The sequence below is a fragment of the Bombus pyrosoma genome, linkage group LG11 (genome assembly GCF_014825855.1).
Source record: "Bombus pyrosoma isolate SC7728 linkage group LG11, ASM1482585v1, whole genome shotgun sequence".
NCBI classification, from domain to species: domain Eukaryota; kingdom Metazoa; phylum Arthropoda; class Insecta; order Hymenoptera; family Apidae; genus Bombus; species Bombus pyrosoma.
Genome location: NC_057780.1, coordinates 6,413,497 through 6,439,582, shown reverse-complemented (window position 1 = coordinate 6,439,582; position 26,086 = coordinate 6,413,497). Strand labels below are relative to the sequence as shown.

Sequence of the window (26,086 nt, the reverse complement as noted above, 5' to 3'; positions counted from 1 at the left end):
CTTTTTTTTAAATAATTATGATCATCTTACATTTAACTGGATTATTAAAGATTTATACCCTTCTTGTATCAAATCTTTATTATAGTGACAAAGACTCTTAGTCAATTCATTCAAGGTTGTAGATTCTGCGCCATGAGAAAGATGAGACAATATCATATGTATACTTAATGGTGAATTAATCATATTTTCTACACTGGTGAAAGATAATTCCTAAAATAAATTCAATAATTATAATATTAACAAAATATGTTTGATATAAAATCCTTACTCACCTTATAAAAATCTCTTGTGAAATCATTACAAGATGTAGACAAATCTTCATTTATATTATCTTTACTATCTGCAGGTGATTGTGCCATTGTAATTATGATGTAAGTATTTAATACTAAAAGGTAAAAATGATTTTTATTAAAATTTTAAAATATTTTGAATAGATCAATAATTACATATACACAAATATAATATTTTGTAACATGTAATAAATGATCACCTGAATATATTATAAAGAGTAACATTATTTTTGTACAATATTAATACTGTAAAGAGATTAATATTATTTAAAAATAATAATTGTTATTATAAAGATTCAGTGATAATGTCAACATGTTTAATATTGTTCCGATTATTTTCTTTTTCCTGCAGTTTCCACTGCATAATACTGGAATTAACGCTTCAAAAACAAAACATTCAAACACATAAAGCGAATAAAGATGTTTTTATTTCTGATACGTAGAAATACCAGAAACAAAATGACTATTAAAAGGGGTTAAGTCTAATCACCGTCAAGTGTAAAAAAAGATATGGTGTAACTACCTGTCAAAAAATAAAACAGCTGTTTGTTATGCTATGGAAGAGAACAGCGCGCGATTTTACTTGATTTTAAAACAAATTTTTTAAAGGAACAAGTTGTTCACGTCAGCTTTACGGTATGGCGACTGCAAATTTCTGTAAACACTAAATCTACGTTAGCGAACGAAGTGGTAATCAATTTGTTCTCAAAAATATTATATAAAAGATTGATATATCAGAATGCGAATATACAGACTTTTTATGCAAAATTACTTTTATGACTTATTATGTACATAATATAAAAGAACATACTGTAAATGTTTTCAGATATTATTTAAATGCAAGTATATTTAAGGTAATGCTTAGGAAGCTATATAATTTGAGCACCACCAATAGAAATAATTGCTTTCGATGAGTCATAAAAATATCAGAAGAAAAAATGTTTCTTTCAACGAAGTGAATTTATATATTACGCGTAAATAATAATTTTTAAGGCCACGCTTCGTGTAATACAATTGATCTCATATAAAACGTGACAGTTGGCTCAGATTAATAGTTGAATAAAATCAATCAAAATTTTCAACTCGTGCAAGATTGTGATTCAAAACACATAGAAAAAGATTTATTCGATAGAAAATGGATTTATGAATAGGAAACATTGCTGAGTTTGTCCAAAATCTGAATTTGTAAAATCATTTATAACATCCATGGATGTAAATATAAAAAATTTAATAATATAAATGCCAAACTTGGGTAATTAAGTTACTAACATTTAAAAACTAAAGCTTTTAAGAACTATATAAGAACTAACATTTTAAAAGTAAATTAATTAAAGCAGTGATCAAAATATCAGTATAGATTGGAGAGGAAGAAAATATTCAATTCTAATAAACATAAATAAATGTGTAACGGGTAAGAGTTTTATATGCATTCTTTACTTTTTAAGATTTATTAAAAACATAAATAATATTTCTTTTGAAAGTTTTGATATCTTTTTAATAACTTTTCGGATTTACAATTTTCTATAAGTGTTTTAACATTTATCAATTTTATGTTTTAAAAGCCAATGCTTGTAATAGGTCACACATATTAATTTATTAATTATTCCTCCCACAGGTGTACTGATATTTTTACACTTTTAGGGTTAGATATCCTGCACAAATCCATAGTAATCTTTGCCCAGAATTATATGTATAATTATAGTTAATGGTCATAATACACGTATGTACATATGTATATTTCTATATAACATCAACAGTATACCTCTAAAATCGTGTGTAGAGTATGAACTTGAATTTTTGGCGAAGCAATTCGGGGACAGTGTACGTCCTCGCTCATTCGATGAATAATGAATTACAATTCCGGGGCGAATGACACAGAGAAGAATGCCAGTGTGAACCTTATATCGTGAAACGATTCACGCATATTGGTTTTTACCGTCTCCCCCTTCTTTTTCACTGCTTTTACACCTTCTTCAGTTTTAGCTTTCTTCGTCATACTTCTTTCTTTCTGTGTTTCTCCTCTCTCTGTGTACATATATCTTTGGCATACAAATACCCCTTTTATGATTATATTTATTAGTTATATATATGATACATGGCAGTTCATTTACGTCAACTATTAATGAGAAATCGAAAAAGTTGCACTAGGTTTAGTTTTAATTTTTTAGTATTAGCTGTTCCAGTTGATAATTGCAGTGGCTCTTAAAGAGCTTTATTCTTATTCTATTCATTCGTATTGTATTATAAATTTCGTAATAATTCGGCAATTTAAACTAACTAATTTAGACTAAAATAAATTTAACATTTTTCCATATACCTATGAATCCCTTTTTCAGGAAATTCATCTTGTAACTGTGTATCCCTAAAAATAAGATTTCAATAGGTTAAATGGGCAATGGTACAGTAACAATAGATAGAAGATATGAATGTTAATCATTTATCAATTCTAATCTCGAGTACATAGTTTTATTTTAAAGAGATTTGTTGATTGTTCTAGTTACACGTATACTACATTCGGATCTCTTATTTTCGATACATTATTGTGAAATTTCTAATACATTATTCCAACATTGTATATAATAATAATGCTATTGGCAAATTAAATAATATCCCGCAATATAGTTTTTTAGAAAGCCCTTCATTTATATTTAACATAAATGAACAGCCATGAATTTTCTACTAATTAAACAAATTCTCATAATCTCTCTCATCTCTGCTTTTCCTTCTAAATCTTGATCTTTCCAGGTGTCTCTATTTCACGAGGACCATAGCACTATCTGCTCTCTCTCTCTCTCTCTCTCTCTCTCTCTCTGTTTCTCATTTTTACTTTCTCTTTCAATTTTTCATCTTGTCATCGTCTTTCTCGTATCAATTCCTCCTACCCCCTCTCTTTCTCTCTTTCCTTCTTTCCGTTCTCCTTTCCCCCTTTATCCCCCTCTCATCGCACCCCTCTTCGATCAACCGATCGTCTCATTTCTCTCACACTCTCTCATTCTTTCGTTTCAGCTCGCTCGAACAGACACCTGTGGCTATACTGTATACACGAAAATGTGTTCGTCAGTCGCAGACACACATCCTGATTACTAATTCACGAAGCCGCGGACTACTTCCTTGCCGCGTTGTGTGACACCAAATCCCATATTCCGGCCGAATGGAGAGTCGAGACGGACACGGTGATCCTTAAAAACTAGCACGACAACCAGCAGGAAACTTGAACACCAGCGATTCTATGATAATCTCTGATCGATCGGATCAAACAATGATTTAGGGTAATTCAGAAGTCGTCCGAGCTGTGCAGTTGAAAGTTTCAATGACTTTGCGGACTGCACGGATAATATAGTTTCGCTGGCTTTACAAAATATTTGCAGGGGAGATTTAGTTACTAACGGTAAGAACGTAATGCCTAAAATACTTTATATAGGATATTTTCTATATTTCTTTTCTTTTTTTTATTCTTTGAGTTCCTTTGTATCTTATTGTTGGAGCTATGTCGTTGAAAGTTTGAATGATTTTGCAGATTGTACGAATGATTTGATTTCGTTGGTTTCTAGAAATGTTTATAGAGCAGATGTGGCTCCTAAAATTGTAAAGCGTAAGACGATTTACTATGGATATTTTTACGAGCAGTTGAGGTCTTACTTTGGTTTGGAGTTTCTTTTATTTTCTATTTGCTATTTGTACTCCTTTATTTTGCTGTTGGAATTTTTATACCTGAAAATTTGACCGATTGTGCGATCCTGTTAATTTTCGCAAACATTTATGGGACAAAGGTAATTATTAAAATCATAAAGCTACTTTATTTTAAATTTCGTAATATTTTCTATTGTTCCTTAGGTTTTTTTATCCGATATTTTCTGCTGACATTAGTACTACATCTAATACTAAGTCGTCTAGCAGAATTGTATCGTTTATGATACTTTATGTTTTAATTGCCTTTCGTTACTCGCTAATTTGTGTAGATAATCGTGCAGTTGAGTTAACTTTAATATGGATGGTGTAACGTATTTGGACTGATCCTGGCACACTGCATAAATAGTATAATTGGACTAAGATATTCATGAATACTTACAGAGAAGTACCAGAGAAGTACTTTCTTCATTATCGTTATATATTTCCTTATTTAATATTAATTTATCTAAATTTTCAAAACACTTCCACTTCTAAAATGAACAAACGTAACGTATAATACATAATACATTCGTATTTTGTTTAATGGAGTCACATAAAACATTCTGGATGTTTACCTAAACTATATAAAAAATGAAATATTTTTATATCATATCGTAACGATTTGGATAAAACTTCCGACCAGCCTACTGAATTGAAACTTATTCAGAAGTGGTTTCTCGAAAAACTAGTAAAGTGGTGAGATGAGTAAAGTGGAATATGTCTGACAAAAATGTCGAATCGCTTGAAGCGTTCGATTCTAAACGAATGCTAGGAGTATGATCTATCAGTGGTTAGACTGAAAGAGGAAACTGTCTAGTATTTACAGTTATACGATCGCTCCGATGACCAACCCGTCCTCGAGTGGTATTCCGGATTTTTCGTTCGTCTAAAATTCGCACCACTTGCATGCCATTCTATACTTTCGATTTAATCCATCGTTACCGCTTCTTTCGAAAATTGGAAACACCCTGAAAAAATGAAACCGGAAACGGTGACGGAGATGGAGACGGAGAAAATGGAAGAAAGTGTTAGAGAGAGTTAAACGTTGGACATCTGAAAGCTTAAGAATTTATATGTAATTTCTATACTGCGGGTATTTATGCTTCTATGATAAATTTAGTGATAACGAAATCCACAGATTGCATTATAAAAATATATACATAAAACATTCATAGTAGGATACTCTTTATAATTTTTGATGGATGAAACAAATTTTTATGTAAGTTTCACTTCTTTAGTTCTGTACATGAGGATATGAGATTGAAAAATATAAAAATCCAGTAATTACTAGACAGCAGATTTTTATGTTATAAAATATTTATTATAGTAGAATTTTCCATCTCCGAACTTATAGGGAGACAATAGCGTTTAGACAATGAAATAATAAATTAGTAAATTTTCCACTAATTTTTGTACTTTTAAAGTCTTCGACTCTTTCTTTGAAACATCCTATATACGTAGAAGGTGAGAAGTGGAAGCTGAGAATAGCAAACGAGAGAAATACTTTCACTAAATATGACGGTTGAATGCTGAATGAAAAAATTTTAGGTCCATTGAAGCTGAATTTGTTTGTAGCGCTCGTAACTTCGATGATGGATTAGCTAAGAAAGAAAAGTTATAAAGATACTACAATGATTGATTTTGTTGGAAAGATGTTCCTTAATCAAACTCTTTCAACTAGTCAAATTAATTTTATAATTTGTCATTTTGTCATTTATTGTCCGTTAATCGAATTTGACAGAAGTGCAACGATGCACTGCAGAGATTTATTAAATACTGTAAAGTGAACGACTTGCAATTTTTACGGATAAAAATAATTCCGAACCAGTCATCAACGTAACTTTGCAATTTTATACGTCTGTGTAAATTGCAAGTTAGCCTTCATACTGTTATTAATATCCAAGAAATCCTGTGCTTTGCTTGGCAATTAAATTGTCCGAGAATGGTAAAAGTATAAATGGATCGCAGCATCCAAGAAGCTCGATAAAAGCACAGACGAGGCTGTACCTCGTTTGTGATAAAAGTAATTAATTACCGACAGAGAGTAATTAATTGTACCTATAATTTAAATTTATGATTTAAATTAAATTTAATCGTACAATGTTAAGATTTAATTTATGTTACAGAAGCAATAAATTATATTGTTCGTTAATTTTACCAAATCGAATCCTTCTCCTCAACTTATCAAGTTGCTTAGATCCTGAGAAGAAATAACTCAACTGTTTTAAGGCAGATTCTTTTTTATTAATGAACATCAGGGCGGATTTTTCTTGTTTTAATACTATCGATCCTGTGTTCCAATAGGTCACATTGGTGTCAGAAAAATTATAACAGCCTAATGACCACCTTATGTCGTTATAGCAAAATTGTAATAGCCTTCCTAAAAACTACTTTGGAACGTATTCTCTCACTAGTCTTTCAAGGGTTAAAGAGCAAAATATCTTTCATTTAAAAGCTACGAAAAATCTTCCACGATTATCCTACTGTATTATAAATTCAATACCATATTATAAATTCCTAATTCTAATCAAATCTAATCTTGCCCAAATAAACCTTCTGAATCATTTTATTATAGAAAACTTACGGGAATCTCTCTCAATAAACATTGACACTAAACTTTTCTAGAAACCAACGGAAACAAAAGAAAAACCAGTCCATCGATTGCAACGAAAATGATTCATCGAGGAGCGACGATTCAAACGAAATCCAAGAAAAATAGCCTTGCAGCTCCGGGTATTCATTGGATGGGAAATGTTCTGGATGTTTTCGCAGCGTAGTAAAGTCGGTGCACGCCTCGGCCCGATCCTTTTACTCAACGGCACAATGCACGTTCTCAAGAAAGGGAGAAAACGCAACGAGAGCCACGTGGAGAGAACACACGAAGAAGGTGTAATACACACCATGTCGTCGCCAAGGAAAGAGGACGGCGAACGAGAACGAAGGAGGTGGAGAGGTGAGCCCGGTATAAAAGGGTCGTTGCGAGCCGCCTCGTCTGTTTTAACACTCTCACCGGGTCGCTCGGTGGATATCACGGAGAACTCGCGTCGTTGAACGACCTGGACACATACGCTTCACTTGAACAGGAACCATTATCCTTCGTCGAACAACGAAAAAAGAAGCGGGAAGTGAGGTGAGTCGAAGGAAGTCAGCTTAACGAACCTCCCTTATCGGAGTTCTAATCTTCAACCCTCTTCTTCGATTCGTGGACGTTCGTGGAAATTCGTGGAGCAAGTGGGCAAACGTGGCGCAGTTACCCTCTTTCGACGATCGAAACGGATTCGGTTCCATCGGTGGATGTATACTTATAATGTCACGGATCGAAGACTCTACCAATCGAGTTTCGAGAGAATCTTAGCAGTGATGCTGTGTGCAACGATAGTGGCTTAGATCCTGTCATGTGGTAACCTCGGTAACTCTTTGTGATAGTTTGCGAACCGATATTAGTTGTTATCGCATAGGGATCTTCTACTGTTCAGCTACGGATTTTTGTCGAAATTTGTATTTTTCTGGATCTAACTAAGCAAGTGGAACTTAAACAGAGATCCGTTTCAACGTCTAAATCTTATGATAACTTCACTTTTCCCATTATTTTTGCATACTATGTGCATTCTGTATATTTTTATAGATTAATGTTTTTCATAAACGCGTAAACACTCATAGCTTATTTATTATATTTCTCACACTTTGTCAACCAGAGCTTGAATACGATCCATTGCGCTAACACGATTTAGGGACGAAGATGAGGAAGTTCCTTCGATTTTGGAAGTACATATAACAGGAGTTTGGTTCAGTATTAGATTATTATCTAATAAGCAATGCATGGATCCCCTGGGCTTTTTTCTTGAATGGGGAGTTTTCTTTGAATTTTTTAATGAGATTCATTATGATAGGGATTTCTCTAAAAGATGTATTGATAAAGTTAGTAGAACAATGACAAACAATTATACAAAATAAAGATTGATATCGACAGCTTATTTGCACCCAAGATATCTAATGTAAAGAAACGATACTTCCTATGGATTAATATAAGAGGGACTCCATTGTCTGCAATCATGAATAACTAAAATAGCTATAAATAATAACTAGAACATTCGTGTAAACTTCTAATGAAAGCTTAATCTTGCATATCTATCTCGTACATAAATAGTAAGCGAATTTTTGGTGGTCTTCGTTCTCTCATTTTTCCTCTTTTTGTTTCTTTCTGTTTGAAAAAAATGGATGCACTTTTTAATGACGAATTTCTCGTGAATTTCATGTTCCTCTTTTCTCTCATTTCTTTTTGGAGAAAGATAATGGAACATCGAATAATATTATACGTATATGAGCACCTCGTTTCTTCTTATTTTCTTCTCTCTTTCTTTATCCTCGAAGAAAGATCGATGCGTTTCTTCGAATGTCAAACATCAGTCATGAATTTTTCGTGACTCTGTATTTTTATTTCTTTTGTTTCTCCGTTTAATTTCTTCATTTTCATATTAAGAGAATTAGTCGTGAATTTCCTGGTTTCTTCCCTTATCCTTTTGATTTCTCTATTCCTGGAAAAAGATAATAGAATGCGTTTCTTTGAACGATGGCCAAGTAACGTTTATTTGCCTACCGTTAGCTGTGAGAATACGACTGCATGGGAATCCTGATGTCGCCAGTCGAAGGTCAGAATAACTCCAGTGTCAAATGAAACTCTTTGTTGGTCCTGGGAAAATTATGTTTCTCGTGGTTACGTTCTTCCCTTATTCTCATAATTCAGTTAATAACATCATCATATATTATGCAACGTTGTTTGCATTCTTATGAGGGATAAATAGAATTGTAACGACAGTAATATAATGTAAAATCTCTACTTTCTTTAATCGATTAATCTGATATTTTCTTCTTAATTACTTTCCTCAATTAGTTTTCTGTAAAAAATATTATTTTCTTCAGACTTGAAAATGTAATTAGGAATTTAATTCTTAATTAATTAAGTTAATAGATTTATATAATCCTTATACTTTTATTTAGATCTTTTTATAGAGGAAGTTAAGGTCGAAGCAGAATAGAGTATGAAATAAGTGGAATAAATGCATTCGGATATCTAGAACGCGGTTTATCAAGCAACAGCAATTTGCAATTTGAACGTGACCCCGTTTTCCATAATATCGAACAGATGGAAACTTAAAAAATTTCCTACGTGCTGGCAGGATTCTTTTGTTTCTCCACCGTATCCAGGAATAAGTGAAATATTTCCTTCTCGTTGTCTCTACACAAAGGTTCCTGTTTCTACACAAATAGAACTTCGAAAAAAGAAAAAATATAAATTAAACATTTTGTTAGAAACAATCCTCAAATTAACAGAAAATTCGAAGAATAAAAACTATCTTGTTTTGATAATACTTTACTAATTATTATTTACGAATAATCAAATTAAAGATTATTTAAGAATATAAGAATTATTTTAAAAGACGTAAACAAAATTGTAATGGAAGAAATTATTAAAAAATGTACTTTTCGTTTTCCAGAAAAATGAAGTTGGTGATAGCGTTGGGAGTATTGTGCTGCCTGGCGGCAATCGGAACCGCATCGCCGCTGCCAAAAATCTCAGCGGCGACTTCTACGTCGAATCAGGTCGCAACCGGAAGACAGGCAACGCAGCTGCCAGCAGCAGTCAGCGAAGACGATGACGATGACGACGATGACGACGACGACGTCGACTTTGATATCACGGGTGACGACGATGATGACGACGATGACGATGACGATGACGACGACGACGATGATGCTTCCGATTATTTCGAACGTTTCATCGAGGATATATTAGGTAAGCTCCGTTCTCTTCGTTTGCAATTTGAAAATAAAAATTAATTGAAAGGATAGTATAATCAGTATAATTAAAATATTTACTTATATAATCAATACAAAACATAAACATAGTCTTATCCATGAATCATGGAAAAACCACATTCGAAATAATTTGAATACGCAAATTTTTTGTTAGAAATAAAAATAATTTAAAGAAGTATCTCTAGAATAAAAATTATACTGTTATAAAAGTAGCACGCTTGAAATTTCTATATTAAGGAATGTTTAGTCATTTTTTCAGGAGCAAATCACCATAAAAAATTTGTTAAATTTTACTTTCAAAACTTCAAAAACATGATTCGGAACCTATAAAAATGTGCCAGGAATTTAATAATTACATTGGTTTATTTGATAGCGAAATTTCATTTTTAAAGTATGGTTCGTGATATTTAATTGTAACGAGTTCGAGTTAATTATAGAATTCGAGTTCACTGACCGATTAGTCCATTTAATGGCTTTTGCTTTCTTCGTATGGTTATCGGAGATCCGTCAATAAGATTTCGTTGAATCGAACAATGGGAAGGATCGCGGTGCGAATGTGCCAGCCGTTACACAAACATTAAACTTCGGGTTAGCGACATGTCCGACGGAAATTCTGGTGCGTTCACGTAGCTGTAACGGTACAAGATACTTCAAACTCGCCCGAATTAACATAAATCGACGGCGACTCCAGTTCGAAAAGAATTTCTACGCGCTACTTCTTTATATCGACCCACATACGAAAAGATAAATCGCAACTGCCAACATTTTTCGTTATACGATCATTAAAGATGAAGAAAACGACAGTTATTGTACTATATATAATATTATACATAATATTTATACATATTATATATATATATATATGTACTATATATAGTATTACACATAATATTTCAACAAGTTTATAATCCATTGCTAATTTAGTTGCTAATCCATTTGCTGATTTTCATTAAAATTTTAGTTCATTCTTGGTATACTGCTAAGAATTCTAGTCAACCATGTATACAATTAACAAATAAGAAAATTTTATTAAACACTCTGATCCTTAATTAAGTAAAAAATAACCCTAAAAAATATTCCATCCAATTATCAGGGTACCCTTGCACAATTCAATGATAATATTATTAGCAAAATTTTACAATTCATAAATTACAAGTTATTAATATTGATAAATTCTTTTTCATAACAGTAATAACTTTGCTAGTCATTTGATTATCTCGTTTAACATAAAATCTAAGACGTTTAAAGAAAAAGATACTAATTACTAATATAAAATTACTAATGTTACCAATTGCAATAAAATTATCATGTGCAATATTCAGGAGTTCCAAAGGAATATAATTTAAACAGAAATAAATAATCGGAAAGACAAGTGAAAAACAGCTTCTATAACCAACAAACCATGAATTGCAGGTGAAGAGGACGACGATGACGACGATGACGAAGCCACCCCTGTAGAACCAGTGGCGCCAGCAGTGGCGGCGCCGGTAGCGCCCGCGCTTCCGGCGGCTGTCGAAGCCGATTTGAACGCCGCCGCCGCGGAAGCGGAGCATGCAGCAGAAACCGCTGCGGAGAGCACAGCCGTGGATAGCGAGCCAACAGCCGTCGAGGATGACGAAGGAAACGCAGTGGGAGAGGGACAAGCCGTATCCGGTATCCACGAAACCGGGCTCGAAGGTGCGGAATCCGTGTCAAATCCTGTCCACGTCCCAGCCGTATCAACGAACGAGGCAGATACCGAGGACGATGATGACGATGACGACGAGGACGACGAGGAAGACGAGGACGACGTCGATCTGCTATACACCGAGGACGACGATGACGAGGACGAGGATGACGAGGACAGCATCGCCGACATCGCTGGCGCCAGGCAAGCACGTGAGTTCAAGGGAAAGAGCAAGAAACACAGTACAGGGCGTAAACACGCGCGTAAATCTCGCACGCGTGCTACATCCCCTTCCTCGAAGGCTGTCGTTTAACCAGGGAGGAGGGAAACGAGTGGCAAGTCACGTACAACGATTCCTGACAATCACGCGCTCAATTCATTAATTATTCGACTCTTCGCGCCGTTGCGAAACGGTCGATGCTTTCTATGGGTCGTGTGGATGTTCTAGGTCAGACTTTTGCTTTGAGGTTAGGTGTACTATTATTTTTTTTGTCTTGGAAGAGGATATTTGGGAATGTTGTCTCGTGATGGGAACTTCGTGGGTTAAATTATTTTGATTTGTACGAATCTCTCAGAAACCAACTGTGCTTATTTTTATCTGTAAGTACATGATTAGTATTGAACTTCTTAAAGAATAGTTGACTTACTTTTATAGATTTATTTCTCGTAAGGAGAATCATCTCCGATATATCAATATACAATAGCAAATTTCAAATGTAATTTGAAAAAATAATATCCGTAACATTTTTCAATTTATGTAGTATGAATTTCCTAGTTTCAATTCAGGGTTAATTTTGTATGGGGCAATTTTAAAGTATTATAGATGAAAAGTTCAAGCATTTAGTTTCTTTTTGTCTGCGCGTGTTTAAGTATTCCCTAGGAAAAATATAAATAACCATATATGTACATATAAAGCTTCTTCTTTAAAACAAAAGTAACAAGCTCCAAAACTTCATAGAAGTTCTACACAATTGCAAAGTTCAAGAAAAACGAGACACCAATCCAAGCATCCTATTCACCAAGACACATTTTCAAGCAGCACTTGCATAAAACATAAATATATAGAAACCTATAAACGGTCAAGAGTAATTCGTTCAAAATTAAAATTCTTTTACTCTTGTCCATTTAATCAGATGTAAATTATTTTTTACAGTCTTTAAAAGAAGAAAAATAATCTAAGCAAAAGCTAGCCTAAAATCTAGCGACCACTAGAGCTTGCGCACTCGTTCATAAAAAGGCAAAGCTCCGATTCGAGAAGTTTTCATCCACCGATGCTGTTCGACATATTATTTTATTTCTGTCACAATGAATTTTTCTTGACAGTAGTTTCTGAAATTTTCTTCCAAAAAATAAAAGCGTCAATGCTTAAGAAAATTTTGTTCGATCGTTAAAAAGTAATTAAAATCGATCGTCGAAGATTTCTTTTCTTTTCTTGACTAACTACTTGTTGCTTCCGATTTGAAAATTCGCTTGAAAATCATTGAAACGCCCAGTTGTAGTGGTAGACATGTAACACTAGATTAGTAGAAGTAGCGGTAGTATATTTATTCTATTTATTAACGTGGATACCTCTACTCGAAGCGATTCGCACGTGGTCGAACAGCATGGTAAGTCAATACATAACATCCTGATACCTTCTCGTAACTCCCAACCACGCGTTCTTCGGTTGTTCCAACGGAGCTTACACGATTTCCGTTTACGGTATTCAATTCTAACTGTTAAACCAGTAACACTGTGAGAATTATAAGAGGTGGAATGTACATAAACATTTTGATTAGAGATTAGGATTTTGAATGTGTTTTGAAGAAATATCTGTAAAATGTATTAGAGAATATAAAATCCGTGTTTTTAATATACACGTATATAATTACAAGCTTCAATATCTGTATTTAAGTACATAGATTTATATTTTTTTAATTCACACAATTGGGACAAGTAAATTAGGTAAAAAATCGGGCTGAAGTAGGAAGCTTAAGATAGAAAATTACAAGTAGATAAAAAATATATGTATACGATGAGACTTCCGTATTCATGGGGAGTGAATTTCAGATTTCAAGCATCACTATAGATAGTAGATACAATAAGTCGTTAACAACAATAACTAATAATGAAATGACAGTTATAGCAAAAATTATCTAAGATAGGCTGTCTTTTAAATATTTGTTATATTGTATTCACTCTTTTTCTTCTTCTAACGATAGGTGAAGTAAGGTTAATGATGTAGACGCGTATGACGTTAGGCTATTGCATCTGCTGACAATACGTCAAGAAATCATTAATAGCGCGGTGGGAATGTTTTGCAGTCACGTGAAAGCGCGATTGAAACAGTAGATAGGAAAGTTCTATAATATTCGTAATTACTGACACTGATCGTCGATTCAAGTTCTTATTATCACTATTTATTCTGTTTGAATCTTTCTTGATATACTATTTATATATCAATCGGGTGGCACTTCTAGCATAATTTAACCTTAACCTTTCAGTCCTAGCCTTATCTTTAATCTTCATTTGAAAAGAGATCTATAATACGTTGCTTGTTAGCTTTTTCATTAGTTATATTAACTGTCTGCTTTAAACATCCAGTAATTATATACGCGATATTTTATCGGCACTTGTTATACATATTTATCTTCTCTCTACCTATTTTAATAGCTACTCGATTGACGTACACCAAAGGTAACCTGTATACATCAAAGTTCACTTTTCATGTCGACTTTAATGTTGAATTACAGGATTACTGAATATAAATTGTGTTTAATATCAAGTCCAGATATAACGTTAAAACAGTAAATAATTAGCACTCATTACAGAGTAAAAGAATTAATATTCGTAAATTAAGCACATGAGTAAATCTACACAGACACAGTAATATTTATATATATACATATCTGTAAATTAGAGGCTACAGATTTAAAAACATATTATTATATCGATACTTAAGTATATTAAGAACGTATGTACATAGATCTTTAATTCCCTATAACAATTGCAAGTGTTCCTTTAATACACATTCAAAAACCTAACTTTTATGTCAAAACAATGATCGATAACGTTATTACAAATGAAGTAGAAATCTCTGATAGACAAATATTCGCGTGATAACGATTATAAAAAGTCGTAATTAAATTAATTAGTAGAAACAAAAACATCTACTTTTAATAAAAAAACATTCGAAACTCGTGTAAGCGCTGTTGAACGAAGCTGTTGATAACAAAAAAAAAAAAAAACAACGGAACGAAGAATTCAAAGTACCTTTCGATCTGTACCTGCATTTCTTTCCTTTTCTTTCTTTCTTTCTTCCAATTGTTTCCAATAAAAGAAAAAAATATTTCGCACTTCCAATTATTTGCAACACAGTAAAGCGTTCCGTGAATCATGTGATTCTAAAGCTGTATTTATGCTTCCTTCTCATATTTATTATATTTATTTGTCTTTCAGTCTATATTATATTAATTCATGTGAACTTTAGGATTGTAGAAAAAGCGAGACGTTTTATGATGTTGAATAGTTATGTGCGAGGAAAGATTTCTTTTTTACGGAAAACATAAATTGTACAATAGAAATTTGAATATTTATTGATCGACATAGAATGAAGGGAAAAAGGTACTTTGGCGATGTGAAGGAATAGGTATCATTTGAAAATATCTTAGCTTGGTGACCTCACGTCACGTATTTCTTTTCCTTTTTCTACTCGTTTATCCACTAATGATCAAACGAGGAGTAAAGGAGAGAATCCGTATGTCTTTACGTAAGAATGAGAGAAAGAGAGCCGTAAAGTGAACGATGTCATTCATTCGCTGAGTAAGCAATACCGCAACTGGCCACTTCAATTTTTTAACACTAGATTTCTTTCAATTTTTCAACATTTATTCTCAATGAATGAACTTCCTTGTTTCTTGTATATATAAACAATTGGGATTCAAATCAAATTTATCTTATAATTTAAGTCTCCATTATAAATATAATCTTTTATTAAAATTATTTTAATTCAAATAGTGTAAGGAACAAAAAAGAGAAAATGTGTATTTGTAAAATAAATTTGTGGCCGAGAAACGGTGTTGTTTATCGCGCAGGACTTGTAACAATTCTGTTTGAAAAGAAGCTTGTACAGAGATATTGTCCGTTCTGGATTGCAAAAATACAGATAACTTATTGTTTTTAGAAAAAAACAACAAAATAAATTGTGTGTCTCGCCTTTTTATTTCTGTCACCAATCGTCCGTGTTCAAACCAGTTCCGTGTATTTGTCCAGGTTAATCGTGATCCAGAGGATAACCTCTCTTTTCCTCTTTCCCTCGTTAATCGAGGGAAAAACGAGAAGAGGAACGATTATTCGTTTTGTTTTTCCACGTCATGATACACCGTTCTAATTATGAATAATCTCCGGTATTAATCGTTTAGAGCTACTTTCTTCATTTAATACGTGATGTGCTGTGTCACTTAGCTCGGTTAACCCTTTGGAGCAATTATTTTCTTTATTCCTATTATAGTTTTGAATTATTGGATCTTTTCATTGAATTATTCAATTTCTTGAAGTTTGATACTTCAGATAGTATTTATTAATATTTATAGTCTATAAAGTTTTTAGATAAAATATAATTTTATTTAGAAATGATAGGTATGAAAGAGGTTAGGTTGGGCTTAGGCTATTAATTTTTCTATAAATATTATTTAAAATAGTGAAGCTAAAATAATATCTTGAATGAAATTACATTGAGAATACATTTTTTTTATTTATCAATTGTAGTAAAATCAATCTATTAGAAAAAACAGAACAATTTTTAGATTTCCTAATAAAGTGAAAAGAAGCGATCAAAGAGAGAGAAAGATAATAATGATAACATATGAATTCAAAAATTAATAATACGTAAAAAACTACGCAACGTCCAAAATTTTCTATACTCATAATCATAGTGTATATGTAGTATTGTTAAACATTTATATTACTAAATGTTTAGTATTTATTTATAAAATACAGTAAAAAGACGAATTACGTTTGGCCATATAATTTGCCTCTTAATTGGTGCAATTGCAATTGATGTTATAGTTATAACTAATTGCTCTTCAAAGGGTTAATGATCGTTGCCGGAAGCCTTTTCATTTACTTAGGAATCCTTTGCTTGCCTTGTCACTCGTTCGTAGAACTATTTAGTGTACCCCTTGCTTGCAATTTCTTTGCCTTATCCTTGACGAGTAGATGCACGTGTTTGGTGGACAGCTTTATGACGACCGACGGTCACGTATTACTGGACAGTAGCACGAAACTTTGGGCCTTTTTACACGCATTCCTCACCTTTTCTAGTTTGTACCAAAGCACAGCATCACCAGAACAATGCACAATATAATGTAATGTTAGAAATTACATCTACCTATTACGTGCACGGTGAAGTTAGCACACAACACTTTATAGTGCTACATTGAGTATTGAACGTACAATGGATGTTAATTTTCTCTTCCCGCTTTTTCCTTTTCTTTTTGTAGTAGAAATTTACCTTCTAGTAGTAGTACGTGTAAAATCATAGTATCTGTAGAGCAATGCATAAATAGTAGATCAATTAGATGGCATAATATTAAATATTTATTATGTGCACATAGTAACGTTATTACAGAACAGGTTAATGTTGAATATAATTACGGAACGAATATTAATCATCTTTCTTTTTTTAAGTGAAAGGTTGTAGTTAGAGTGCAATTAATACAAGCATATTATATAATTATAGGTATATCATGCTTGTACGTGTATTTATTTGCAAGCAGTGTGTTTAAACATTCATGGCACATTGGATACTTATTAGTAGATTATTTCCCCTATACACGTGTAATTATTTAATATAATTTATTTCATGAAATAAAAGTAGGATAGCTTGATACTTTTTACATTCTAGGAAAATGAAAGAATTTCTTATTAAAGACGTTGGTCGAGAGTCTTGAATAAGAATCTTCTAGAAAATTAACGTTAACGAAAATTCTCTTACAATTAACGTTAGAAATTATAATCATATTTCTTAATGCTGTCTAAATTTGAAACTTCGTAAAATTTAAATTAAAATTATTTAGTTCATTTACTTTGTTTTAATGATACATTAATAATTCAAACTACTCTCGAGAGCCATTTCCTGGAGCGATACATTTTTCACGTTACGTTAATCACCTTTCATTTATTTATAATTTACAATATACGAAAAATTCTCAACAAAAAACACAAGCATTAGCTTGATTCAGGAATTTAATTAAAAGCAATTTAATTTCAGGAAATTACATTTCGTTTATAAAAGCATAGCGTCCTCTCCTAGGCGAAATAGAAAGAATTTAATTAACAAATGTAACTAAGCTGGAAGACTTAAATAAGCAATATACAATTTAAAAAGAATTTAATGAAAAAATTCAGCTGAAGGAAAAAATTAATTAAAACGGAATTGAATCGAATTAAATAATGAAAAGATTAAAAGGAATTTAATTAAAAACTTCAAACTAGCGACTGCAAAACTACAAAGAAGAACTAAATATTAATCTTTAAAAATTATAAAACGTTTTCCAACGTAATTATCATCAACAAACGTTCCAACAAAATAGCGCTCAATTACTATACTGAATAAACGAGACGTATGTAATTAAGCGCATCTTTATTTTCTAATTAATAAATTCCGAATGTTTGTATGTTTGTATGTTTATAGGATATTTAAAGGTGCAAAAATGCACAGTATTTATAATGTGTCTGAGAAGGTCGGGACAAAACTTATTAATTACACGTTAATGAGGCCAACTGGATGAAAAAGGTTCATATGGACCTTATGTCCAAGAATGCTCATTTATTGAAGAGTTGTAAGCGTTCAAAGATTTCCGTGAAAGTTGTTCTTATGACTAGTTACACAAAATCGCAGATAGACGTAAATGCATTTACTATTATTTTCATAACAGCAGGATTATTCGAAAAAGTTCGACGAATAGAAACCTGCGTTCTTACAGAAGAAAGAAATTGCAAACATATCTTATAACTGACAAAAACATTAATAAAAATTCTTCGAACGTTTATAACCCCTCGATGAAGCATTTTCGAACATAAGTTTATACGAACTTCTTTCACCTACGTGTCCTCCTTTACACGTAACATAAATTTTGTCCCGACTTTTTCGGACATCCTGTATATATACATACATATACAAAGCAGCCAAAGTATAATACTCGTTATCGAAGTACTTAAAAAATATGAATTTCCATACACAGTCTACGAATTAAATTTCGTCGTGAAACGATCGTTCGATTCAGCTTCAATTAATTTCATTCGAATTAATCGATGAAGAAGAATGCGAGTGATAGACGCGAAACGAAACGAATCGTAACGAAAGAAGCGGTACGTTGTGACGCGTCAAAAATTTTAATTAAACGAAGCTGGTCGGGGCCAATTAACTTTCTACAGGACTCAGGCTGAGAGGCCAGATCCAATAAAGGTGTGACCGGGTTGAAATTTTTTCTCGGCTTTCACCAAGCACTCGGTCCAAAACAGAACGAGGCCACTGACCCAGAGTACGTTAAGCGTAAGCGTGCGTAGCGGTGCGAAAGAGTTCTCTCGTCCATGACCCTGACCCACACCCAAAGTCATGGCTGTCTCTCGTCCCCGATCACCGGCCACGTCATTCTATTTTCTTCTCGCATTCCCAATCAGCTGCAATCGATCATTGACATCACATCTCTTTTGAATCTTTTCAATCTAACGGGGCTTTGTTAAGTTTCAAGTTTTTGTTCAGTTGAATTAAATTTTGCTTTTGCATTTTTTAATTTAATTTTTAATTATTTAATTTATAATTTTCTAATTTAGACGAAGTTTAGTTGAATCGAGGTTTTTTTTTTAGTAGACTGTGACGAAATTTAATTGAAGGAGCTCGGGATTTTTCAATTTGAAAGAAGCTTCTTTAGTCAGGTTGTTACTTGTTCTTCGATCTTTTCAGGAAGTTTTAGAGTTTGTTATTAGAATTTGTTCGAGTTTCGTGAGATTGAATTTTGTTTCTAGAAACTTCGAATTTTTTAATTTCCAACGAGTTTGGTTGGATTAAATTTTGCTTCTAGAGAGTGCTGAGGTTTTCATAGATTTACAAGTTCTCCATTTGGAACAGGTTTAGGTAGATTGAACTTTTCTCCACATTTCAAATTTGTTAACAATAATTAATTAATGTTACTATTGATACATTGCTATAGGAGATGCATTAAGTCCTAACATAAATTACATATATTGTAATAAATGTAAAAGTACAAAGCTCTTATTGGTAACATGCAACTTATGTTGTATACAACCATAATGTCAACATAACCTACAAATGAAATACACTTACTAGATATTTATAAGATTACTCGACACGGAATTTCGCTGAATGAAACTTCACGTCGCGTCTATTTCTAATCGGCCGCGATCTGAGTATTTGGATCCTCGCAAATGATCAACCGTCCGGAAGAAAGTGGCTGGAATAGGATCAACAACCGGGGAGAGTTTTTAGATAGATACGAGGAATTTTTGTCCATATGGTTGCATGCGCTGACTAGATAGATCTGTAGGTGAGTAGGAAGCAGGTCGTGGCCCAGATCGAAGACCAGTTCAGCTCCGCAGGAGGATTCCGATATACCGTTAACATTGTCGCTCTTTCTTACGAACTTAATTCATCGAGGTCGCCACACGGAAGTTTTTTTCCCGTGTCGATTCATCGCATAGCTTAACGCTAGCCACTATCTTAGAAAACAAATGCACGGCGATTTGAATGCCCCGATGCTCGACCATTAAATTGCATTAGCTCGCTGCAAGAAACGCGATCGTTAACGCGATTTCACTTTGGATAAATTGATCTGGTAATTGTCCGATATACGGATAGGTGTGAAATCGATTCGGAATAATTTGAAATTCTAAATTACGGGGAAGTGTTACGACGTACTCTTCGAATTTCAAATTCGTTGCATTATTTACTAAATGGCTGAAAGTATGTGTGAATGCTTGTTACAAGTTGATCGTGGAAAATGGGTCGTTGAATTACCATTGTGGTCGATAACCTGGCAAATGTTGAAAACTGGACTTTAATTCGATGTTGGACATTGTTAGAGGCTCTCGTAGGTCAAATGATTCTTTCTTGATTGACTATTCGAAATCGAAATCTAAGTAACATATAAATGTAAATAAATAGAAATGCAAATTTTTAAGCGATATTATAAATGTTAAATAGATATTTAAATATTAAAAATAAATTTTTATACAAGGCGGATTTTTAAATTTGAAGACTTTAAATACGAATAATAAATTAAAATAATAAGAAGAATACTTAAACCGTGGGTCGCTAAATTATGCGTTAATAAATTGAACATTCTCCGTGTCGAGTTTCAGTAGATGTTTCTGAAGAGAAATGAAAATTAGACGACAACAATAAATTGATAAATTTCAGGAATGATGCAGTCGGAACCAAGCAACGACGTATCAGCGATTTACGTGGCGAAATACAATCGTTTCGTGGACAACATCTTAGGAAGAATTAATAAAATCTTACGTAGCAATTATGACCCAGTGACGGTGAAATTGTCCAATGCGAATGCCAAATCGAAGTCTGGTAAACAGAAGAGCAAAAGCAAGACGAAGAAGAACAATAGCAAGACTGGAATAAAGAAGAGCAATATGGCAATAGTTTCGGTGACCACAGAGAAAATTATCGAAGAAGTTCCTGAAAACACACAGGTATAATAAACTGTAATTATGCTATTAAAAACAACATTTTCATTTGAAAGAAACCATATTTACTAAAACAGTGTTTTACAAGTGTTTTAAAATAAATTTTAAACTGACTAATTCGAATTCGTTTATAGAAAACTCTGGATGCCGTTGAAAATACGACTATGTCAGCTGCTACCGTTGAAAAGGAAGCAACTACTATCGTATCTGAACTTCAAGTATCAAGTAGATCAAACGTGGAGACAACTACAAAATCTACAACCAAACGGGTGTCTAATTCGAATAGCAAAAAATCAAATAAAACTCGTGGTGGAACGAAGAACAAAACGAAACAGACTAGCAGTAATAAAAATAAGGTAACAATCATACTCGATTAACGATTAATGCAAATGTTATATAATTTTGTAGTAAAATACCGTTACCTTAACTAGTTTAATATACTTAAAATTCAGTCGTTAATTCTGCTCCTTGTAACACCCATTTTGTAGTTTTGTGTTTTACGTTCGCTGAGTACACAAGTGGTCCGATTTCTTTTCTTCTTTTTATAAAATATTATTTTCAATTCTCTTGCAAAATTACTTTAAAGAAGATATAATTTTCTTGTAGACCGAATATGCACGTGTACACGTTTATTTAAAAGTCTAGGAAATAACTTTTACGATGAATAAAATCAAATAACATTTCTTATCAATTTCCAGACAAAGAAAAATAAACCAAAGGCGAGAGCCACACTTTACGGACTCGCGAGCCTACAAAGATCCGGAGACGTGTCTGTGAACATGATGAGCGATCACACCATGATCAAAACGAGATTTACTCTTGGTCCTTTGATACTAAAGGTTGAAAAGGAATTTGGTAGGGCTGCAAAGAAGGAATTGAGAAGCGCAACTGCTACCACTGCCGAAATGTCGGGTAAACTGAGTCTTCGAGTTCTTCATGGTGGTGCAGCTACCCTCAATTCCATCCGTGTTCTGCAACCTAAACAGGTAACTAGCAAATAACCTTAATTATTACTAAAAGAATAACCAATCTTTCGTTTTTAACTCTTTATGCTTTAGCGTATTTGAAAAAAAAATGCATTCAATTTTTTATTATTAGAAGACTAGTGGATTTAAACAGAAAATTTTTTTGTTTATTGGGAAAACAGAATATCTTTTTATATATAATTTATATTTAAAGAACGATCTCACGATTTGCTCATTTCTAAAATTTTTTTCATGCAAATTACATGGTCATCTGAATAATCGCATTATCTTAGACTAGCATGTGAATACGTGCTTCGAACAATATAAAAATATCTTCCATTCTGTTTTGCTTTTTTTTTTTTTTTTGGTCAAAGCTTTCTTCAGTAGCTACGATTTAGATAATTTTTTCAACTGGTTTTTTCCTCTCGCCACTTTTTAACTATTCCGTTACGTAACTCTTATCGCGGAATTTTTAAGCAGATACAGCTGAACAAAACTATTTATATGTACATCTGCCATCTGGTTCTGGCTGCTTTTCATCTACCAATTTCATAATCGCACTTTACATTCTTTTCATAATATTTTTTGCTTATATCAACAAATATACATAGGATAACGGCCCCTTTAATTAAGTTAATCGGTCATTAAAGCACCAAGAATCTTCTAACTAGATGGTAGAATATACTTCGTCAATATTGAATCTAAAATCAATTTTCTCGAAGTAAAACATAATTTTGTATTTGATGGTAACTCAAGACTTCAACAATATTTGACCATGATATCTGTAATACTTTATGGGTTGTGTATTTTTACTATCAGAGTCGCATTAATTTTTTAAAGCGTTGAATTGTATTGAATTACATTCTGTTTATACGTTGGATCATCTAACGCTCTTTATCTCACATCATAAATGCTTCACTAATTATCATAATCATCGTTATAATCTTCAACTTTTCGCGACGTCTGCGCCAATTTTTCTGCCTTCTACATTTACATGGCTACATGCAATGCTAATTTCACTTTATATTGACGATAGAGGCATGCTCCATTCGAATAAAATGGACGTTTAAATAGCACGTGTCTGAATACGGCAAGTTCCCAAGATCATTCATATTTATGGATCGCGAATCGACATATTCTCAGGAGTGATCGGATTCTGTCGGATTTCAATTTTTATCAAACACTTTGTATAGATAAAAGTTTGGAAAGGTTGAAACATGTTAGGATTTCATGTTAAGACATGTTAAAAATGAAAGTTACGATTAGACCACGGTGTTTTATGCAAATTTATATTTTTATGGTCGCAACTACAGAAACAGAACAGAGATTAAACAAAAATTTGTTTTATCTATCGAAAACCGTGACAAATATAATATTCTACATATTTCTTCAATTTTTGTTTTATATGTATATTTCAAATGTCACGTAAATGCATAAAAATTCGTAGTTTAATTACGATTATAACGACCTCATTTCTCAGAGAAATGTAGCGTCAATTTATATCAAGAAGTTCGTACGGGACGCAATTCTTAGCGGTTTGCTGTAACGTCTTCGCCGCAGCAATTTCCTACCGCGGTTTAAGCTCACTGTCCACGAGTTCCACAAAGCTTCGCCGCTTCATAGAAACGTTTTATTGGATATGACGATGCGTCTACGGCGATGTTCAGTCCACGAAGCGTAAAATACATCTTGTCACGAAGAAAATGCGTAGCGACGAAAACGGTTCGCTGTTGTTTCGTGGACAGCTGTATATTACTTTACGATGACCACTGCATGGAAGCGTATTTTCAAGCTAAGTCGTCACTTGCTATGAACAATTATCCGCAGATACGTGTCGCAACTAATTAGCATCTGCCTTTCTACGAATTTTTCAAGAAAGTCAAATACTGACTGGCTGCGTATTGACACGTATCTGCGAACAATTGTCCGCCAATGTATACTTAGCTACAGCATCAATACGTCAAACATGCGCCTATGAAGCGACCCTTCGTGTACAGCGGCACCTAAAACGCAGCGGCAAACTGCCTCGCGGCGGTGATGTCGTCGCAAACCGCTCGTTTGCACCGGGTTTAACGGTTCGCAGGCAATAAAATAATAAAGCGTACCGAGTTCAAGGAAAGGAAGAAAAGTTATGCTAATCCCAAACATCCGCGTCGTTGCGGTCTCCCCCGTTATAAACGGTCGTTTATCGCTTAACGTTATAATATTTCTAACGACTTTACGGTTTTATGATCTCGCGCTGCAACAATAGTATTCGTTTAAAAATACAACAGTGAACCTAGCGTTTTCAAATTTGTAAACTTATCTTCATTAAGTCGAATCAAGATTAGAGCACATAATAATCGGATTTTGTGACTTTTTCCATTGATTACTCAAACGACGAAGGCTTCTGTACGCGTTGAAACATGTTTGACGACGCATGAGCTTCTACCTAGGTTTCATAAGATCTGCATCAGTCTCAGTTTAGTTCCGCGTTACCGATTCTTCTGTATTTTTGGCGCGATACCACGTCTTCCACAATGATTGATTATCTTCCAACTGCAGTATTACTATAATAGGATTGCTATAATATAAATATATTACTATAATAGGTGCTGATTATAAAAAGTGAAGACTTAGAGACTAGAGAGAAATAGACAAAAAGATGGTTAATTGAGAGAAACGGATGTTCTAATTTCGCGTTATTGAAAGAACTCCGGACGAACGAATCATAGAAATCATTCGCGTATGAATGATTCTGCTTTTCAACATCTACTGGATAAGATTTGCCCGAAGATTAAGGAACAGAATACAACGATGAGAGTCTAGGATCCGTGTCATCCTCTACACGTTGAGATCTGTGTTCCAGTTGGGCGTTGTTCACCGATTAAGGCAGGATTCTGATTTCTGCATCGGTACAAGTTTTTTTTTTTTTTTTTCTTTTTTTTTTTATTTAGTCCGTGCCTCTCGGCTTTGGACGAACTTTCAGCTTTCTTTACAGCTCTTTATTGCACTAATCGCCTTCTTATCTCTAATCTAACACTAATGCTTATAATCTATTTACACTTATGTCTACGATTTATTGCAACTTAGCCTACTCATTATTGTCACTTTGGTCTTTTTGCCTCCTTGCTGTGCTACCTTCCTGTCCTTCCATCCCTTCTTGAATTGCTTTTGCCCTTCTTTTCTCTATTATCACTCTCAGATCCATTAGTCCTTCCTCAGTCCCATTTAATATTTCTTCCATTTCCTTTGCTCCTCCTGTTATTTCACATTCTTTTAGCACATGTCTCAGGTCCTCTTCTTCCCCTCCACATAATCTGCACCTTCTTTCTTCCTCCTCTTTCCAATGTTCTTTCGCTTTGGTTTCATTTCCGCACCTGAATCTGGCTATGATNTCATCCTCCCTTCCAGATACTTTGGCCTCTCCTCTTTGGCTATGTTCCTGTAGTACCTGTTGTACTTTGATTCCCTTATCCTTTTTCTCCTCTCTTCTGTTTCTCTCCTCCTTCTTTCTTCTACTATTTGGTCTCCAGTCCAACTTACTTGCTCCCCTCCTTCTTCCCTTTGTGTCTCTCCGTTTCTCACCTCTTCTAGCGGTACAAGTTGCTATTGATACCGATTTGCCAATTTGCCGAACTACGTACATTATAAAGTATATCATGAAATCTAAGATCGATGCATGCATCGTGACAGTCTCAACATCATATGTCAAAATCGATAAGTATTAGGGACATGTGGTTTCTCTCGATAAGTATTAATGTTGCAGATGATTAAACATTTGTTTGATTAAACAATCTAATTTCGAGAAGCTCGTTAGTTGGGCCACAATGCAGGTAGCGGACTCTTAACAGTTAATCAGAAATTAGCAATCGAACAAGTACTTATCGTTAACCGTAGATTGTGTTGATTTCAAATCATTCGTTATATTTTATTCTTATCATATTCGTCTTTCTTTTTGATATCACTGTTATGATTACGAATAAACGAGTAAGCGAATA

At 33.5% G+C, this 26,086-nt stretch overlaps 2 protein-coding genes across 10 annotated transcripts in view; one reads left to right on the top strand and one right to left on the bottom strand.

The window, feature by feature from the left end:
* LOC122572559 overlaps nucleotides 1–1,064 on the bottom strand; it is a 12,312-nt gene extending 11,248 nt beyond the window's left edge. Inside the window, exons 1-4 of one of the 3 annotated variants that reach the window (XR_006318498.1) lie at nucleotides 1,046–1,064; nucleotides 814–945; nucleotides 273–385; nucleotides 7–210 (exon numbers count right to left, since the gene is read on the bottom strand). Coding sequence is in view for 2 of the 3 variants with exons in the window: in XM_043737637.1 (XP_043593572.1) it covers nucleotides 22–210; nucleotides 273–385; nucleotides 491–515 (327 nt within the window). In the remaining variant the exon portion in view is untranslated. The other 2 variants (XM_043737638.1, XM_043737637.1) reach the window with 2 other exon arrangements.
* The window catches only part of LOC122572550 (protein bfr2-like), a 41,223-nt gene that overhangs the window by 10,087 nt on the left and 5,050 nt on the right, over nucleotides 1–26,086 (top strand). Inside the window, exons 1-9 of one of the 7 annotated variants that reach the window (XM_043737620.1) lie at nucleotides 1,241–1,701; nucleotides 1,906–2,010; nucleotides 3,297–3,678; nucleotides 3,808–7,089; nucleotides 9,455–9,753; nucleotides 11,190–11,654; nucleotides 20,861–21,147; nucleotides 21,276–21,497; nucleotides 21,840–22,127. In XM_043737620.1, the coding sequence (XP_043593555.1) occupies nucleotides 9,459–9,753; nucleotides 11,190–11,654; nucleotides 20,861–21,147; nucleotides 21,276–21,497; nucleotides 21,840–22,127 (1,557 nt within the window). In that variant the 5' untranslated portion in view covers nucleotides 1,241–1,701; nucleotides 1,906–2,010; nucleotides 3,297–3,678; nucleotides 3,808–7,089; nucleotides 9,455–9,458. Of the gene's footprint in view, nucleotides 1–1,240; nucleotides 1,702–1,905; nucleotides 2,011–3,296; nucleotides 3,679–3,807; nucleotides 7,090–9,454; nucleotides 9,754–11,189; nucleotides 11,655–20,860; nucleotides 21,148–21,275; nucleotides 21,498–21,839; nucleotides 22,128–26,086 lie in introns of those variants that run through there. The other 6 variants (XM_043737616.1, XM_043737622.1, XM_043737621.1 and 3 more) reach the window with 6 other exon arrangements.